General features: G+C 45.8%; 1 protein-coding gene across 6 annotated transcripts in view; it reads right to left on the bottom strand.

Annotated features, from left to right (window-relative positions):
• Positions 1-2,546: 2,546 nt before the first annotated feature.
• Positions 2,547-18,009, bottom strand: part of LOC136953779 (protocadherin alpha-C2-like) — an 86,419-nt gene continuing 70,956 nt past the window's right edge. For 5 of the 6 annotated variants that reach the window (XM_067247182.1, XM_067247183.1, XM_067247184.1 and 2 more), the window contains exons 3-4: positions 14,673-14,758; positions 2,547-5,963 (exon numbers count right to left, since the gene is read on the bottom strand). In XM_067247182.1, coding sequence (XP_067103283.1) covers positions 5,656-5,963; positions 14,673-14,758 — 394 coding nt within the window. In that variant the 3' untranslated portion in view covers positions 2,547-5,655. The remainder of the gene's footprint in view (positions 5,964-14,672; positions 14,759-18,009) is intronic. The other variant, XR_010877997.1, reaches the window with a different exon arrangement.

Here is an 18,009-nt window from a genome sequence, read left to right as displayed (position 1 = left end):
GACAGATAAACACACACTCAGGACGAGACTGGGACAAACAGGGCTAGAAGTGCTTTGGGTCTGTTAGCTCTGCCACAATACATATCCATATTCATTAGCCAGAGTGACTCATTACTTTTAAAACCAAGAGCCGAGGGCCATGCTGTACTTTATTCTTTTACTGGCGTCTTCATGTGTTTGTTTATTTGTTTTGTCTTTTGTTTGTATTACTGAGGGCATTAAAATGCGACAAAATAGAAAAATTACTAAGGTCAAGAGTGCTTATTCTCTGGGGAAGGATAAACTATCCCAGAGAATATCAGGATGTGTTTGCGTCTCTGTGTGTGTGTGTGTGTGTCTGAGTTCCTGCTGGTGTATCTGGAACACATCTTTAGATAATAATCAAGAAAAGCCAGGTTGAGAAGATATCTTGTTGTGTTTAAGAGAGGTGTGCGTGTGTTTATGTGTTTATGTGTGCGTGTGTGTGTGCATGTGTCATTGAATTAGTGGACCTGAACACCCTTTGAAGTGTTCTGTCAGATAATCCCCCCCCTCTGCCCCATCAACCCCCCACTGTTTTCCCAACAGTACCTCTGCCCACTAAGTCTATCAGGAGGCTGTTGCTACGGAGACCTCTCCCCCTACTGATGGTAACCATAGAAACCTATCTCTGGGGAGAGAGAGAGAAATAGAGAGACAGAAGTAAAATGTATCATGAACCCTTGAACTCTCTTCACCGCTGGCTCCCCTCTGCAAAGCTCAGATGAAAGAAGGAGAGACATGTAGGCCAAAAGGCAGACAGGCAAAGAGACAGCGACAGGCAGACATTCAAAGAGACAGTGACAGGCAGACAGGCAAAGAGACAGAGACAGGCAGACATTCAAAGAGACAGTGACAGGCAGACAGGAAAAGAGACAGCAACAGGCAGAGAGGTAGACAAGCAGACAGGCAGGTAGAGAGACAAGGGCCGCGTTTCCCAGATTCGTTAAGAAGCTCTTAACGCTAAGAGCTTCTTAGGAGCGTTCTAAGAGCGCTCTAAACGCTGCCAAGGACAGGCAGAGACAAATGGACACACAGACAGACAGAGACAGACTGTAACACCGCTCAAAAGGATGGAGAAGAGAGCCGAGAAAGAGACATGAGAGAGACATGAGAGCTGTCTGATCATTCCAGCTAAATAAACATCCATTAGACACCCCAGCTATGAATAACCCTCTAAGTGCTGCTGACACCAAACCCTGTAATCAGCACACAGGCAGTCTGGCTTCAGTGTCTGGATGAAATACTTAGCAATGACTCTTAAGGATGCCAGTGGGAGCGTCAACTGTATGTTTTATAGGAGAATAATTGTTTTAACTGAATTTACAGTTTTTACGTTAAGAGAGCACTGTTTGCTGATCTGACGATGGACCAAGGCCGTAATCATAATACATATTGGGGGGACACATCCCCCCCAATATTCAAATCTGGTCAAAATGTCCCCCCCAATATATTGATATAAAAATATAAATGTGCTACGCTACAACAGGCAACCACGCACGCTGTCCGAAATGTCCCCCCCCCCAATGTTGACTCCATGGCTACGGCCTTGCGATGGACACCAGTTTCTTTCTGTCATTAAAACATTTTGTGAGCTTCCTGTTATTTAATGGTATGTTTGTGTCAGTATTGCATCACCTATAGCTCCTCCTTCTAAATTATATAAAGACGTGACCTAGAAATTATTGAACACCATTTGTTAGACAAAGCCTCTCCTGTATTAATGAAACAATCTCATGATATGGCTTTGGTGAGGTCTGCATTGACACTGCATTAACATTTGAGCAATTGATAAGCATAATGAAAAAGACAAATGTCGCTCTACAGCATGAGGACATGCTGTGGAACAACTTGCCCACTGGGGCCCAAACCAATCCTCTCTCTAGTACTCTGTTAGATTAGATGGTGTCTGGATCTAGACCCATACATCACAGGGGACCTATGGACCATCTGGAGGCTTTTGAAGAGAGCAGGGATCAATCCCAGCCAGGCCACTCACCCAGTCTCTCTCATCTCCACTGGGACTGAGTGGGTGGGTGTGATATAAGTGTGTGAAGACTTTCTGACTGGCTTACACAACATACAGTTGAATCAATGTGTTTGTGTTATAAGGCTGAGGGCCAAAAGACTCCAAAATAAAAAGGATGTGTGTGTGTGTGTGTGTGTGTCTGTCTGTCTGTGTGTCTGTCTGTCTGTCTGCCTGTGTGTCTGTCTGTCTGTCTGTCTGTCTGCCTGTCTTTACACTTCTGATGTGTACAGAGGCATGTACTCCCTCGCTTTCTCTCATCTTAGAAGTAGAACTCCGTCGTTCTACCTCTCCCTCTTGGATGACAGAGAGACGCTCTATGTCATCCCCCTCTTTCAACCAGTACACTTTCCCTAGCAACAAGCCCCTACTGTGAGGTGCGGAACCTGATTGCAAATATTCTGTTTAAATATTCTCTCACAAAGAGAGGTGTGGAGGGTGTGAATGTTCTGAATCTGGTTGCAAATTTCCCCCCAAACCACATTTTAACATATTCTTTTTTCATTTTTATGAAAGAAAACTTTATTTAGTGATTTATAAACAAAACACATTACCACTTTATCCATTTAGGGAAATTAAAAAAGCAAAAAAATAAATGAAATTCACTACTTCACCATCACAGTTGATGAGCAGGTGTACAAAAAAGGTTTTACAACAGATCTGTGCCAACCCTCGGGATATTGGATCGGCACAGCGCCACCATAGGTCACCACCATACACTGAGAAAGAATGACAGCATGAACGCTTACTAAACACAAGCATACACTACATATACCATTAGTTTTTACATTAGATTTTTTTTTTTGACTTTTGTTCTTTTTTTCTGTTGAAAGGTTGGGGGGAAGGGAAGAGAGAGCTCATCATAGGATCATACATGTTTCAGTTACAATATTACAGTGTTAGCTAGATCGTCAGTCAAAGCCGGACACAAAAAGTGTTGTTTTTTTTTGCTCGTTTTTTGTTTTCTTTTTTTCATTGCTTGTTCTCAAAAACAAAATAACAAGTCGGAAAAAAAGAAATGAATGAACAGAGTTGCGTTCAAAGGGCATCACACTATAGCATTTACAAATATCTAAGAGGTTTAGTTAACGTCATACGACACCATTGTTGGTGGAGTGCGAAGGGTGTAATATGTAGAAGATGCTTGGCAGAGACAGTAGTACATACAAATATCTCCTGTGCGAGTCATGTAGTAAGATGAGAATACAAAAGAATAAAATCATAGCCATCTATCTATTTATATATATATTTCTCTATATAGTTTGTGTTTCCTTTGAGCAGTACATGCAGCAGCCACTTAGTGGAGTGACGTCATACTGAGCCGCAAAAAACTTTTGGGAACGTGGCAACAAGTTACAGGCAGGGGAGGGAAACCAATAGAAGCAGGGCTGAGGCATGTCTCCGCCCCTTTACAAAACCTCCTGAGAGAGGATTGGTGGGAGAGAGCTGTGGGGGGGGGAGTCCCTGGATGCCTAATGGTTTTTTCTCTAGTCATTTGATATAACAATAATGCAAGATAAATTGACTAATGCAGAGGTCATATATGAAAAGCACGTTTACCTACCTAACTACAATTTTTGCGTACATAAAAGCCAAATCATGTGACTTCCTCTTTTGATTCTCCAATCACAAACAATCAATACTTAACAATTGATACTAAACTGCAGACCCTGGTGTGTGGATGGACCAGCCCACGCCGCCTCGTGTCATAGCCCGGCCCCAGACCTTGCCACCCCTCTCCCAGTCTCCATCCCACCTCGTCCCCTCTCATCAGTGACCACAAAGAGGAAATGAACAAACAGCGTACTGTAATATTCACAAGTTAAAAGCACTGAACCGTTTTGCACTTAAAGAGACAATCCGACACATTTCACAGAATGGACACATCCTGCTCCTCCCCAGGTCCAAGCGGTTGGGTTTCGTCAGCCGGCCTTAGTCCACATTACTCCATGCTGTTGCCAGCACACCACAATGTTCAGAGAGGGCCGAACCTGGCAGAGCAGGGAGTGGTCATATGCGGGGAGGGAGTAGGAGAGTGGGGGGATTCCACAGTCAAAAAAAGAGAGCGACTGCAGCTGGGAAGAGGGGGGGGGGGGAGGGGGATTGACAAGCAGAAACCCGGCACATCAGTTAAAGCTGGAAAAAGGGAAGCAACAGAAACGGGAGAGAAAGAGAGTAGGGAATTGTGACTCTTCTCGGAGAACATAATAAAAAGAGAAAGTTTCACAAATGTCACCTTTGTCATCATGTGAAGAAGCAGTCAGTGGTTTGAAGAAGGGGGAGGAGGGTTGAGGTTGGGTCGGACAGGGACAACTGGGGAGGGGTCAGCTTTTAGTGGGGTGGAGACGGGGATGGGGAGCGCTGGGGAGGAGGGGGTCAAGAAGCTTCAGGTAAGGAGTGGTTGCTACCAAACATTCAGAGCAAAAAGCATCAGGGCTTTTGCTGAGTGGCGCGAGGGTTGGGATGGGAAGTTTAGGAGCAGAGATCCAACTGCTGGAGATGTTCCTGGTTATCTACAGGGTTCCCTCTGGATCACCTGCTGACCCGACTGGGCTCGTCCTTCTCTCTCCAAGACAATGTGAGGTTGTCCTCCTTTTTCTTTCCCTTCCTTGTTCTTTTCCTCCTTGTCCTATACAAGTGTACCACCTGTGTCTCTACGTGTTCGACAGAGGTGGTACTTCTAGTTCCTATGCAGAGTGGTGAGCAGAGCAGGCGTTACCCAGTGATGATATTTCCATCCTGAGAGAGCAGGTGTGTGTACGCAAAGATTGATACGGTGTACAACCTGGGAGACTGCGCCAGGGAAAGCAAGCTTGCTTTCTCTATATCAGCAACACTGTTTTTTCTAGTCTCCGTTTCTTGTAATGTCTTGCCTTTTAGGTCGCAGGTGGTCTCATTGTCTGGGTGGCTGCGTGTGTGTGTTTGCGTGGGTGTCGGTGTGTGTTGGCGTCTTAGACCGCCACGTCTCAGGGAACACTGACAGAAAACACTTCCGCAGGCTGCAGCAGTGTGTCGTTAGCCTTGAGCTTTAGCGACTCCCATGCTATTTACAGGTGTGTAAGTGTCCAGCTCTTCCTCCTGTGTCTTATGGTAGAGGACACTTTCTTTTCATTTTCAGCATTTTTTTTTCCTTTACATTTTCCTTTTATTCTCGTCTTGTTTTCCAAGGCTGGCACAGAAGCTTTTCATTTGTTCTTGTTTTCAGGTTTTCTTTTCCTCTCAGAGAGAATAGGGTTACACAGCAAGGTGGGTTGCCTTAAGACAGAGGTGCCAACGTTCCCCATTTGGGTTTTAGATCAATCAGTTTATTCTCAACAAGGCAAGATTAATCAATGACCTCAGTAAGGGACTGGAGAATATGTTAACGATAAAATAATCTTGGTAAAGCCAGATTCATTAATACAGTCAGGGATTAGGCCAACAGAATCTATGTTAAATGGATGGGTAGCTGTGGCTGTCAGCATCACTTTGCTTGTCTGTGACTAAGGGGAGGATGACTGAATATGTTGTGAATCACATTTTACGTTTGTTTTGTTTCTGTGTGGGTCTTGGTTGGTACCTCTGTTTTAACAGTGCTATTGCCACCTCTACCTCATCTTCTTCCTCTCTCTCTAATCATCTCCGTCATCCTTCCCCTTATCTTTCTTCTCCTTCTTCTCCTTCTTCTTCTTCTTCTTCTTCTTGGCCTCCTCCTTCTTTCCGAATGTGATGAAGTCGCTCTTGTCGTCCTCGCCGCCTTGGTTCTGTCGAATGGAAATGATGGCGGGTGAACCAGGGATGATGAAGGCTTCTGGGGGCACCTCGCCAGGCTTCAGGTGCTGGGGGGGCCCGCCTGGGCCCCCGGGGCCATAGCGGTAGTGCCAGCTGTTGCTGTCCACACCGGCTCCCATAGGGGTAGACAGCTCCCCACCCTCACCATCTAGAGAGAGAGAGAAAGAGAAAGCAGGGGGGTTATTAATAGAATCATTTATCTACAACATCCTTATCATCCTCATTATCATCCTTATCATCACGACCACCAGCATTATTTTTGTTGTCAAAGGGTCAACAGTGTCATTTTCCATGAGAATGGAAGCAATCTTGATTTCAAAACCCCTATAGTGTCAGGCTTGGGCTGTGTGCTTTTCATTGCTTATGTGTTTCCTGAATGCTGTCACCCTGACTAATACGACATCCACAGGAGCTCTCTGATCACCATGACTCCCATTGTGATGTCACAATGTCAGTCACTAATCGTGGACGTCCCGTTGAACAACCGTCCGACAAAAAATGAAGGGGGCGGTGACTCAAAAAGGGAGCTTGCAAACACCTTCTCTTTTCCAGATAAGCGTCAGCGAATCAAAGGGTTCCCCATCTCGCCGCGGCCGAGGCGCTTTGCTGTCGGATCAAACATCAAACGCTCCATGACGGCGAGAGCGGCAGGGAAAGGTTGTGGCATTTTTACGGAAAGTAAACAGGACCGTTTACACGCTGAGCGGTCGTTTGGGAAGATGACTGCAGTTAAACTTCCATTATGGCTTAGCACTCATTTGATAAACTGTTAAAGGGAGCCGTGGATTGTGCCGGTGTAACTACACAGCTGTGTGTCTGGTTCCTCCGCCTGTGTCTGTGTGTGGTTGTTGGCATGAGTATGCATGTGTGTGTGTGTGTGTGTGTGTGTGTGTGTGTGTGTGTGTGTGTGTGTGAATTCTTCACATTGCCGCCCCTGAAAAGAGCCCCTACTAGAGTGGGCTGCATCCCTGTCAACCTGAGCACCCCAGTGGTTGGTTACAAGGCTGAGCTATTTACTCCTCTTGGGCTGGCAGGTGTGAAACTGTCTCTCTACCACCTCCATCTCACTGCGTCTCTACAGGGTCAGAGTCTTAGTCATTGCTGCAGAGCCCAGCAGAGCGACACTTGGCACAGCTCTCCTACATAACCCATCAATCCATCCCTGTAGAGAGAGAGGGTGTCTGAGAACCCTCCTCCGCACACATAAATAACACCATTAAAAGGGCGTGGGCAGGCTCACACATAAATAACAGTTCATTAAAGGGGCGGCTCGTCAGAGGGCTGGCTCTTTGTGACTCTGCAGTATTCTATTACATTTGGACTATAAAACTGACTTCCACTGACTTACTTGAAGACCCAAACATTAACACTGACCAATGCACCCTGTATTTTATAAACATTCAAATGCACATATGTGTAAGCTGACACTAAATGGACACAAACTGTCCCCAAATCCAAGCACACACACTCACAAACATGCACGCACAAACCCCATCACTTCCCTTTGCCTCTTTCCTCAAAGCTATGACCTAGTTGCTGCACTTTCTCCCTTTCCCTTTTCTCCCTCTCCTCCTTTCGAAGTTCCTTCTAAAGGGGTGTTGAGCAAAGCAGTGTTCACCCAGGCAGAAGGAACCGTGTCTGGAAGAGAGGGAGCTGTCCTCATGTGATACCCAGGGCAGAAAGGCACAGCTCCCCATGCCCTGCCCGTGCTCTCCCCTTTGCAAACTGTCCCTCTGAGGGAGTGTTACTCAGGTCAACCACATATCTAAATCACCATCAGACCATCTACAACCTTCATATTAGATTTGCTTCATACAGATAAAGTCATATTTCTACAAATGTCTTGTTTGGCTGTTCATTGTGTGTCATGTAGGACCTGGTCTTCCAAGTGCAAAGCTAATAGCCTAGTTCAGTGACTTGTCACTAAGCAGTCTGAGCCTGTTAACAGTCGTGATGGGAGTGGCCAGAAGGAGGCATTGTTACACAGAATCTTGTGTGCTGTTCCATCACAGAGCAGAAAACTCTAGAACATAAGAATGCAGCACTCCTCAATTGTTTGTTCTCTGATTTCAAACGGAACTGTCACAGCAGCACCCAGTGCATATTTAGAAGTGCTGTGTAACAGCAGCAAAAAGAGAAAAACTCAAACTAAATTTGCAACAATTAATGACCATTTAAAACTGTTCAGCCTTTTCTGCCTACAGTATACACAAGCTTCCATCTCACCAGGTTGGGTCATTTTCTTAGCTAAGTTCAAGTAAAAAATCCTCTGTTCAAACCTTATGGCCAGCAAAAGCTCAGGAACTGAGCACTGCCTCAACTGCTGAAAACCTTATATTACTGGAATGAGTTGTGTGTGATCTTCAGTCTTCAGTTGGACACATGCACTGGGAATGAAGATCTCAGGAGGGAAGCTGAGGAGAGAAAAAAGTGATCTCTCTTTCCCTCTCTTGTCATCCCTATTTTGCCTCAATCCCTCCCCATCTGACATGTATGGTGAGAAAGAGTCAAACTAATCTGCCCAGAGAGATGCTCCCGTCCTCTGCTCTGCCCTGGTGGTAACACACAGCTTAAGTCCTTATCTGACTCCCCAACGACATCGTGGTCCTCACTCCTGCTTCTTAAATGTGAAACATGACAGGAAGAGAGGAGCAACGCCAGACAGAATTACTGCACGGGAGAAAGAGAGAGAGAGAGAGAGAGATCCTAGAAAGTGGGAAAGTATACATTACTCTACAGTAAACTCGCTTCATGCCCTCAGGGATGACTTCTTCCCTGTCTACAACAGCACAGGCAGATGATGAGACACCCGTGGCCCCCATGCAAACACATCATAAACAAGTCATGAACAAACAGGACCCCAGAGAGAGTGATGAGTCATGCTGAAAGAGCAGACAGATGGAGCAAGACAGGGCAAGAGAGGACAGTAGCCTGACAGAGGGTCAGACACTGAACAGCTGGCTAAAAAAAACAATTAGACCCATCTTAGGGATTTCACGACCTCGTCCAAAGGTTAGTCACTGGGTAAAAAACTGTAAAGAGTGATTTTTATTTTTATATATATCAATATATATAGATATATATCTATATATGTCCTCTATTCTGTCCCTTCATCGTTCCTCTCACATCTCTTCCTATGCATTTTCAAACCTCACTCAATGTTGAGACTGTGAATTCAAGAGTCTGACACTCACCATCACTGTAGTCTCCATTCACACCTACAAAGCAGATATTGAAAACCACTCTGTCCCTCATTCCTTAAACCCTCTCGCCTCCCCCCCCCCACCCCCCGCCACACACAATCTTTTTTCTACACCCCCAGCTCTCTACCCCTCCTCTTTCCCAATCTTTCTGAGAATAGCAACAGAGGAACATGCCTCGCCCAGCTCGGATACACACAGCCACTGCTCCTATCTGATTTGTCGATGGCTGTTGCAGAGCAAAACTCTCTCTTCCATCTCTTCCTCCCTCCCTATCTCCCTTTCTCCCTCCCTCTCTCCCCCTTTATCTCTTTCTGGCTGACCTTTCATCTAATCAAGCATGAAAGCTCAGCCAGCCAACACCCGTCCCTTCTTCCAGTTATCGATCCCAGCGTTAATTATGCCTATCAGTGTTATGGCAACATCGTTGTGATGGGTAAGTTACAGTGCTTGTTTGTCAACATTCGCTAGGAGGGACATTAGATAGAAGAACGATTAGTTTACACATACAGATGACCACTGGCTGGCTAACATATCTCTTTCTCTCTGTCGTCCTTCCTTGTTTTTCTTTTCTGTGTTTCACTCCCTCCCTTCCTTGCTTTAACTGAACTTTTAGAAAAAAAGGAAACGGATACAACATCCTCATCCGCTCACTGTGCACACCATTACTTGCACACAAACAAACTTTATACATCTTTTTTGTTTTTTCCTCATCCCTGGGACAGCTAGACAGGGAACAACAAACAGTCTTATCAGTGTGTGTGTGTCTCCCCCCTCCTCCTCTCCTCGACCCAAGGTTTTCACAGCCTCTTAAATCATCCAGGAAGTTCCATTTTGCCACGTCGACTTTACTCGAGCCCGCCATGGGCCGGCTGGAGCAGAAGCGCAGTGGAGCGCAGTGCAGTATTACATAACAAGCAGGAGGGAGGCAGGAAAGAAGAAGGGAGGAGGAGGAGAGTAGGGAGGTGGGAGATGGAAGCAGAGGGGTGGAGGGAGAGGAGGAGAGAGAGAGAGAGAGAGAGAGAGAGAGAGAGAGAGAGAGAGAGAGAGAGAGAGAGAGAGAGAGAGAGAGAGAGAGAGAGAGAGAGAGAGAGAGAGAGAGAGAGAGAGAGAGAGAGAGAGAGAGAGAGAGAGAGAGAGAGAGAGAGAGAGAGAGAGAGAGAGAGAGAGAGAGAGAGAGAGGTGGAGTAGGAGACGATGGAGTGCGGGTATGAAATGCGATCCTGATATGGAGTATGAAAAACCTGAAGGTGCAGATTTTGTATTTTTGGGGGGCGGTGAGGAGAGGAGAACCACTGCAGTGCTGGAGGATTCTGGGATTGTTATGATAGCATTCTCTCAGGGCCACACCCTTCCATGTGAAAACATCTGCACGTGGTTGGGTATGCCAAACGTGCACATGCCTGTTCGGTGTGTCTGTGTATGTGCTCCTGTGTTTTGATAGAAACACTACTATACTGCTCTCTCTTCAAAACCTCATTCTTATTCATGCATCTGTGTTTTCCTTCCTGTTTGTGCTTGGCTACTGATAGGACTATATGTGTGTGTCTGCATAAATTACCATATTTCCCCCTAACTGGTAACACAAATACAGGGGAAGGGAGTGTGTGAGTATGTGTGATAAAATCAAATCATGCTGGATTGTTGTATTTTTTTATGATCAATTACATTTGTATGTGTGTGTGTGTGTGTGTACATGAGGCCTGGTGGGTGGGAGCTGCACACCTTCAAGTGTTCCGTCCAGATGGATCATGTGACAGATGGTGAAGACAAGCTGTCCCAGGAGACGCTCCTGAACAGCCTCACAAAGAACTAAGCTGCCAAACGTGTGTGTGCGGGTGTGTGCATGCGTGTATGTGCACCAAGTCTTGCTCATTTAAATCAGAGCAGTGGTTCTAATGAGGATAATATAGTCATTAATAGTGACATGACTAAATAGCAGGCTATTAGAAACGGATTTATTCTCAGTGGAGCATAGCGAGAGAGAGGAAAAGAGTGCATAAGAGACAGATCCAGAGAAGGAGAAAGAGAGAGAGAGAAAGAGAGAGGGAAGACAAAAATGATTGAAATTTAAAGAGACAAAATGGAAGCTAAAACAGAGCTATAAATGGACTAAATGGCAAACGTGGAGGCATTTTTGGATGAGAGGAGAGGGACAGCTTGTCCTAGGTCCTCCCTCCTGTCTTCCCCCTCTCCTGAGTGTGCTCCAGGCCCTGGGCAGGATCCAGACAGCTCTCATCTCTCTCTCTCTCTCTCTCTCTCTCTCTCTCTCTCTCTCTCTCTCTCTCTCAACCACTGTGGAAAAGTACCCGGCTGTCTGTCGACTGAGTGGAGTTGTATGAGGACGACATGGTTGGACACGGTCAGTAATGATCAAGTGTCATGGGGACTACTCCCGAGGTTTGACTCTGAATTCAACACCTGGAGAAGTGTTTCGGAGGTAGACGTTAGGGCAGAAACCACTTCTCTCCCTTTCTTGCCTTCTTTTTCCTTCTCTCTCCCTCTCCTCCATTCTCTCCCCCTCATCCCCTTCCTGTTCTCTCTACAGGTGCAAGATGTTGTTGACTTGTGGTGCCCTTCATTGAATTAGGCAGGCTGTGTGTGTGTTCCTGTCATCCAATAATGCTGTGATGCAGAAAGACCTGCCCTAAACCTGCCCCCAACTCTGCAGTACAGCACAGTCCTAGTGAATGTAGGTCACTTTCTTTCCTCCTTTGCATCACTCTCTCCCTCCTTCCCATCTTGTTGCCCCTCTCAACATACTTCTCACTAGGACAAGCTTTCCTTCTGTGCCAACACATCTCTCCCTCCATCCCTCTAAACATCCGCCTCTCGTTTCTCCTTAAAAATGTGTTTCTGTTCTGTAGTGGCTAACCCTAACAGACAACTTTTTTTTCTTTCCATTTACCTGCCCTCTCTGCCCCTCCTCCTACACTCGACCACATTTTCCTTCCTTTCCTCCTCCCTCCATCTCTGTCTTCCCACATGGTCTCTTTGCTCTCTCATCCTTCGCTCTCTCTCTCCCCCGCCATTCTGTTCGGGGCCATGAATGGTTGCCGTGGAAACTGCATCCTCCAGTGAAGCGGTTGGACTTGGGCGTCACAGCGACAGTGCTGATGCTGATGGAGAATAATGCTGCAAGCTCTCTCCCTACCTCCCTCCCTCCCTTGCTTTCTTTCTCTCTCTCTCGCCTAGTCCAACCACTCTCCCCTAGCAACAGCAGCCTCACACCCCCTCCCTCTCTCCTTTTCACTCTGCCTCTGTCTATCACTTTTTTTCTAGCTCATTGTCACACAGCCCCCCCCCCCCCTCCCCAGTCCCCCCAAATCTATGTTACATCCTTTCTTGCCTCTCTCTCTTTCTCCCTCACTCCTTCACTCCAGGGGATAGTTCAGATTCTGCACAATTCCCTCTGGATCCCTGTGTGGGCCCCTGGTTGAGAGGCAGATCCATGAAATTAAGGGGGAGAGAGAGAGAGACAGCATGCAGTCCTGATTTCATTAATGTGAGTCTGTTAATCTGGGCGTAGGCTGTTCTCCATCTGTCACACCAGGAGCAGCGCACAACGTAGACAGTCAAAACACACATACACACGTACACGTACACGTACACGCACACTAACACACACAAGCTCTCGCACACACACAACCACCTATGAACAGGCATACGCGCGCAGATTCACACACTTACACGCCTCCGCACTGAACCACCCTCTTTAATACGCAGGAGAGGGAAGAAACAGGGGCGTAGTCTGCTGTGGCTCCTCTGCTCAGGAAAAAAACAAACAGAGACAAAAACAACACCGAACGACTATGTTCGTCGAACTCTTAGAATGAAACCAACCGACAAGATGCATCCTCAAAACTAAATTTGGTGTGTGTGTGTATATACAGTATATGTATGTATTTATACTTTGTTTCTTAACCTGAGGATTCAGATCAGAAAGACTATCTGAATCAGCAGATGACTCGTTCAGTGAACTCTGAGACTGTCAGAAGACCACATTTAGTCAATATCTGACCAAACCTCATTGAGATTATACAGTTTATTGAAACCACCACATGCTGAATCAATTCAAATCTGGTGAATGCAAGATGGTGGCATTGCTTTGCACCACTTTCTCTTTATCCTTTGAAAATAAAACTCTCCACATCCATGAGTTTATCCCCCCTCCCTCCAAGCCTCTCTCTCAATACCCCTCCATCCAAACCTCTCCTTCCATAACCCCCCTCCTCAAGACCCAGGCTGTAACTTCTCTGCCTAGGCAGGAAATCGATTGCAGAGCAGGGGCGGCTGATATTTTGTGTGTGTGTGTGTGTGTGTGTGTGGGAGGGAGAGAGAGTGTTAATGATTTTGAGAGAGAGAGAGGTAGAGAGACAGGCGGGGGAGTGTATGGGCAGTTAGTCAGGGAGGTTGACACTTCCTGTCCATAGTGAACACAGAGCCAGGTCATCTCTGCAAGTCCTTAATTACAACAAATCACCTTTTTATCTTCCAGATAATTACTTTGTCGTCCCCGCCCTTGTTCACTTCAATCTCTCTCTTTTTCTCTCTCTGCTCCCTCTTGCTCAGACCCTCCTGTCCAAATCTTTTCATGTTCCCTACCTCTCCTCCTCATTTTCGCCAACCATTGATTCTCTTCTACTCCACATTTGATCTCTCCTGTCTCCATTTCTCTCTCTCTCTCCTTGAACACTTTACAGTTGACTTCCGCCCCACCCAAACACAGGTCAGTTTTGTCAGACTATGACCTTCACTCGGACATGACATGGTGCATCCGCAGTCATAATTAAGATGCTAATTACTGTTGGATCTGCCTCCTGCCCATAACAAAATTAATTGCCACAGTTACCAGACACCAGGGGACGAATGAATGTAGATTCAGAAAAAGTGGTCAGTTTGTTTTGCAGGTGTTTTTGTGTGTGTGTTTATATGAAGAGACAGAGAGAACGAGAGACAGAAAAGAGAGAGAGAGAAAGAATTAAAGAAATTGTGTAATTGAATCCCTATGTTGGGTTAGGTTATTGTGTTGTCTCTGTAAATATTCTGACAGTAATCAGGTTATCTACAGTAGTGTCTCTGTCTCTGTCTCTGTCTCTCTCTCTCTCTCTCTCTCTCTCTCTCTCTCTCTCTCTCTCTCTCTCTCTCTCTCTCTCTCTCTGTCTCTGTCTCTGTCTCTCTCTCTCTGTCTTGCTTATTCTTACAGATAGCCATCTCCACCCATACTACAAGTGTCATTTCCTCTCAGAGTTGATAAAGGAAGTCAAGGGAGCAGGTTAAGCAGAGATGTAGTAGCAGATTTCTCTCTTTTCTCTTCCTCTTTCTCACTATCTCTCTTTTTCATCTTGTTCGCTCACTACTTCCCTTTTTTCTCCTTCTGTCCCTCTCTACGCGTAGTATTTTAGATTTTTCTTGAGTCTTCTAAGACCTGAGGTTGGTCTCAGTCAGACCATAAGGATTGTGGTTCAATTAGTTGTAGTTCATTGAATTGAGTCTGTTGGTGACCATTTTGGTAACTCTAGTTTAGCATAATGTCAGAGTGTGTTGGTTTCTCGAGTTAATAGAGTATATCCGATGTAGACTAAGAAAGTAGCTGGTCCTGGTCAGTGTAATGTCAAAATGGGTCAGTTCTCAGAGGTCATGACCTCGAGACTTACCGGCAGCGCTGGACACGGTTGGCCAGTTCTGGACCAGAACCCCCTGGGCTCCCTGCATCACCGAGGACTCCTCCATGTGCACCGAGCTGGAACGCAAACACACACAGTTGTTATACCCTGGAATGACTTTTCAGATGTAGTTGCAGTCTACACTGTCTGGAAAGAAGAAACATATTCAATACTCATTATTCAGACATGGCCTATTTAATGCAGTCAATCATAAACACACACACACACATATTTTATAGACAGCGTATGGACTCTATGGTATTACTATATGGCAGCAACATAAGCTTCAGTACACTCAATCCTCTCTGGATCCACATGCTGCCTATAATACACAGCATTACTAAATTGAACCATGGCAGCACACCACAGGATGTGTGCTTGGGAGTATACAGTATGTGTGTGTGTGTGTGTGTGTGTGTAGAGAATGTGTGTGTACAGTATGTGTGTGTGTGTAGAGCATGTGTGTGTACAATATGTGTGTGCCAGAATCCAGGAGTCCAGGACCCATCCCAGGAATGCAGGCCAGCCCAAACCAGCTCCTGGGATTAGGATTAAACACTAGTCACCCTACATATTTACACCACTCTCTGGATTAAGGATTAAAGATGGGTGCTCTTACATTTTCACACCCAGGGATTTCAGCACCACCCAGCAAATGCTCAGGGTAGCTGGCAAACACAAGCAAACCTCAAAAACTATACTCACACACATACCAACAGATGCACACACATGTATATTAAACACAGGCACATAATCTGTCTTCATAAGATTGCATCTCTCTTTAACACACAAACAAGCAAACCCACATCAGATACATGGATATAAGAACCTAAACACGCACACACACGTTCCATAACTTGAAGGGATTGGATATCAGATTCCTCCCAAAGGCCTGTTAATAAAGCTCTGATTATGACTGGGATGTTTGATCATGCTACAGTTCAGGAAGAATCAGTGCCACCCTGTGAGGAGCTCAGTGCACCTGTGTACCATCTACCTAGAGAGGCCCTCTCTCAATCCTGCAATGCAGATCTGCGGTTTAGTTTGGGATAAAATACATCTACAACTCCCTTCATTGTGTTTGAAGAGAAATAATTGAGGACAAGGAGTAGTTACACACTTATTTGAACCTGCTGTGTGTGTGTGTGCCCTGCATGCAGGAAATCCCTCGATAAAAATATTAAACTGCCCATATGTTTTTTAAGGCGGTGGGCATGCTTTTTTTTAATCCTCCTATCCCTCACATGTCCTCCTTCCCCCCCCCCCCCCCCCCATTTGTCCCTGTTTGTTGGAACAAATCTCTCTTTCCCCCTGCTTCTCTCTCTCTCTCGCTCCCTCCGTCCTCACCCCCATCTCTCTCTTTCTCTGATGTCAGTTTTAACAGGTGTGATTTCACTCATTAAAAACCTCAGGCCATATTTATGTGTGGAGGCAGTCTCTTACGTTCATATACCATGCTATCTTAAATGGACATGTATAACAAGCAGGAAACAATGATTAATGAAAATAAAGGGATGAAGAAACAAGCAAAAATATGAATTGAATTGAAATGAGATTGTAGAGGAGAGTGTATGGCGGGTAGCCACCATTTTGGCTCAGATTCTCCTCTTTGTTCTAGACACGCACAGGCTGTGTATGTGCGTGCGTGCGCGTGTGAGTCCAAGGTCAAGCCATCACAGCTTGGTCCCCATCCTCTCCTATCTGATTCCTCCTCTGCCCCCCTCCCTTTCTATCTCTCCCCACCCCATCTCATCTCTGTTCCTTTCTTTGCCATTTTTCATCTCTCCGTCATCTCTATCCCATCCGACACCAGGGTGTGTGTGTGTGTGTGTTTGTGGTAAAAAAAAGGATGTGAACGCTCCAACTGTCTGTGTGGTGGTGGGTGTGTGGAGGTGAAGAGCAATTTGGTGAGGGAGGCCATTTTAAGTGGTGTTCAGGGCAATAGTCATGAAGATGGGCTACTAAATTATTAAAGGAGTACACTGGACCGAAAACATGCCAATCTGCTAATGCCTGTCTCAGTTTCCCTCATCCATTGTCTCACTTTCTCCTTGTGTCTCTGTGAACGCCTGTCCTTGTCTACCAGATTCATGTCCGTCATTCTGACGAACTGCCTCACTGTTTGCCAGTCTGTCTGACTTCCCACCTGTCTGTCTTTTTGCCTTCCCGCCTGTCTGCCCATCTCTCTGTCAACTCAACAAGTCTGTCAGTCTCTCTGTCAGCTAGACAGTAGGTCAGGGTGTGTTTGCTCTTCACTGCATTAAACCCAGGGACAAACTGTACACCAGATTCTGGAAGGGTCAGAACCAGCAGTGGTATTTGGGGTATCTTTTTTTTCTTTCTTTTTTTTCTTTTTTATATCACCTTCAAATTCCATACTGTAATCCCAGGTTTAGTATGAACAGAGAGGGATGAAGTGCTCACAGAGGAGAGCAGATTCATGTTTTAAAAGGCTATGCTGTATACTGAAGAGAGTGATGGAATGCATTAGAATCATTAATTCTCATTAAACCCTGCTGTAATTATGAGAGGATCTGTGTACCAGTAATGACACTCAGATGCTACACGCATATTAATCTGACACATACACGTACAAACACACGCACAAATACACAGTTCAGAATGTACATTCATCATTGCGATCACAGACTGATAGATTTAGACACAAACCAAAGAGCAGTAAGTGAGCGATGAAACAAGTATGCATGGTTTCACTTTCACTGGAAAAACAGGACAAAGAGTGAAACTCACAGAGACAGGATGTTCACACACATACTGTACACAAACACACACACACACGCAGTGCCCCTCATGACCCGTGTCTCAGACAGACGCTGTTTACTGGGAGCTGTGAAAGCGTTGTCCGTTCTGTCATCTCATCTGTCCCTCATCACTCCAGCCACAGCCAGAGGGACCCGCTTCTATGTCTGTATGTGCGTCTTGTGTGTGTGTGTCTGAGAGGGTTGGCGTAGGCAGAATGACCTACTTCTGTGTTTCTCCGATGGATGGACTGGTCGGCCAGTCGTTGTCAGTTCACGAAATTGCTCGGCCGCATTGAAACTGTGTGCGTCTGTGTGTGCTTGTTTGTGTGTGTGTGTACCAGCGTTTAATTCGTAAGGGTTAGTAGCATACTATCAGATCAGATCATCTAGCTGCACTGGGTACTCTGGTTCGCTCGGCTGGCCCATGCTCATTAAGACTAGCCTTGCTCATTAACCAGACCTCTCTCTCTCTTTCTTTGTCTCTCTCTCATTTTCATGATCTTGACTCTGGGTTGGGTAAGGGCCCAACCGTTCTGGTACAGTTAGAGGCTTGGTGGTTCATGGTA

Source organism: Osmerus mordax, chromosome 12 (genome assembly GCF_038355195.1).
Source record: "Osmerus mordax isolate fOsmMor3 chromosome 12, fOsmMor3.pri, whole genome shotgun sequence".
Lineage (NCBI taxonomy): Eukaryota > Metazoa > Chordata > Actinopteri > Osmeriformes > Osmeridae > Osmerus > Osmerus mordax.
Note: the sequence above shows the minus strand (reverse complement) of the source record. Positions and strands in the feature narration are given on the sequence as shown.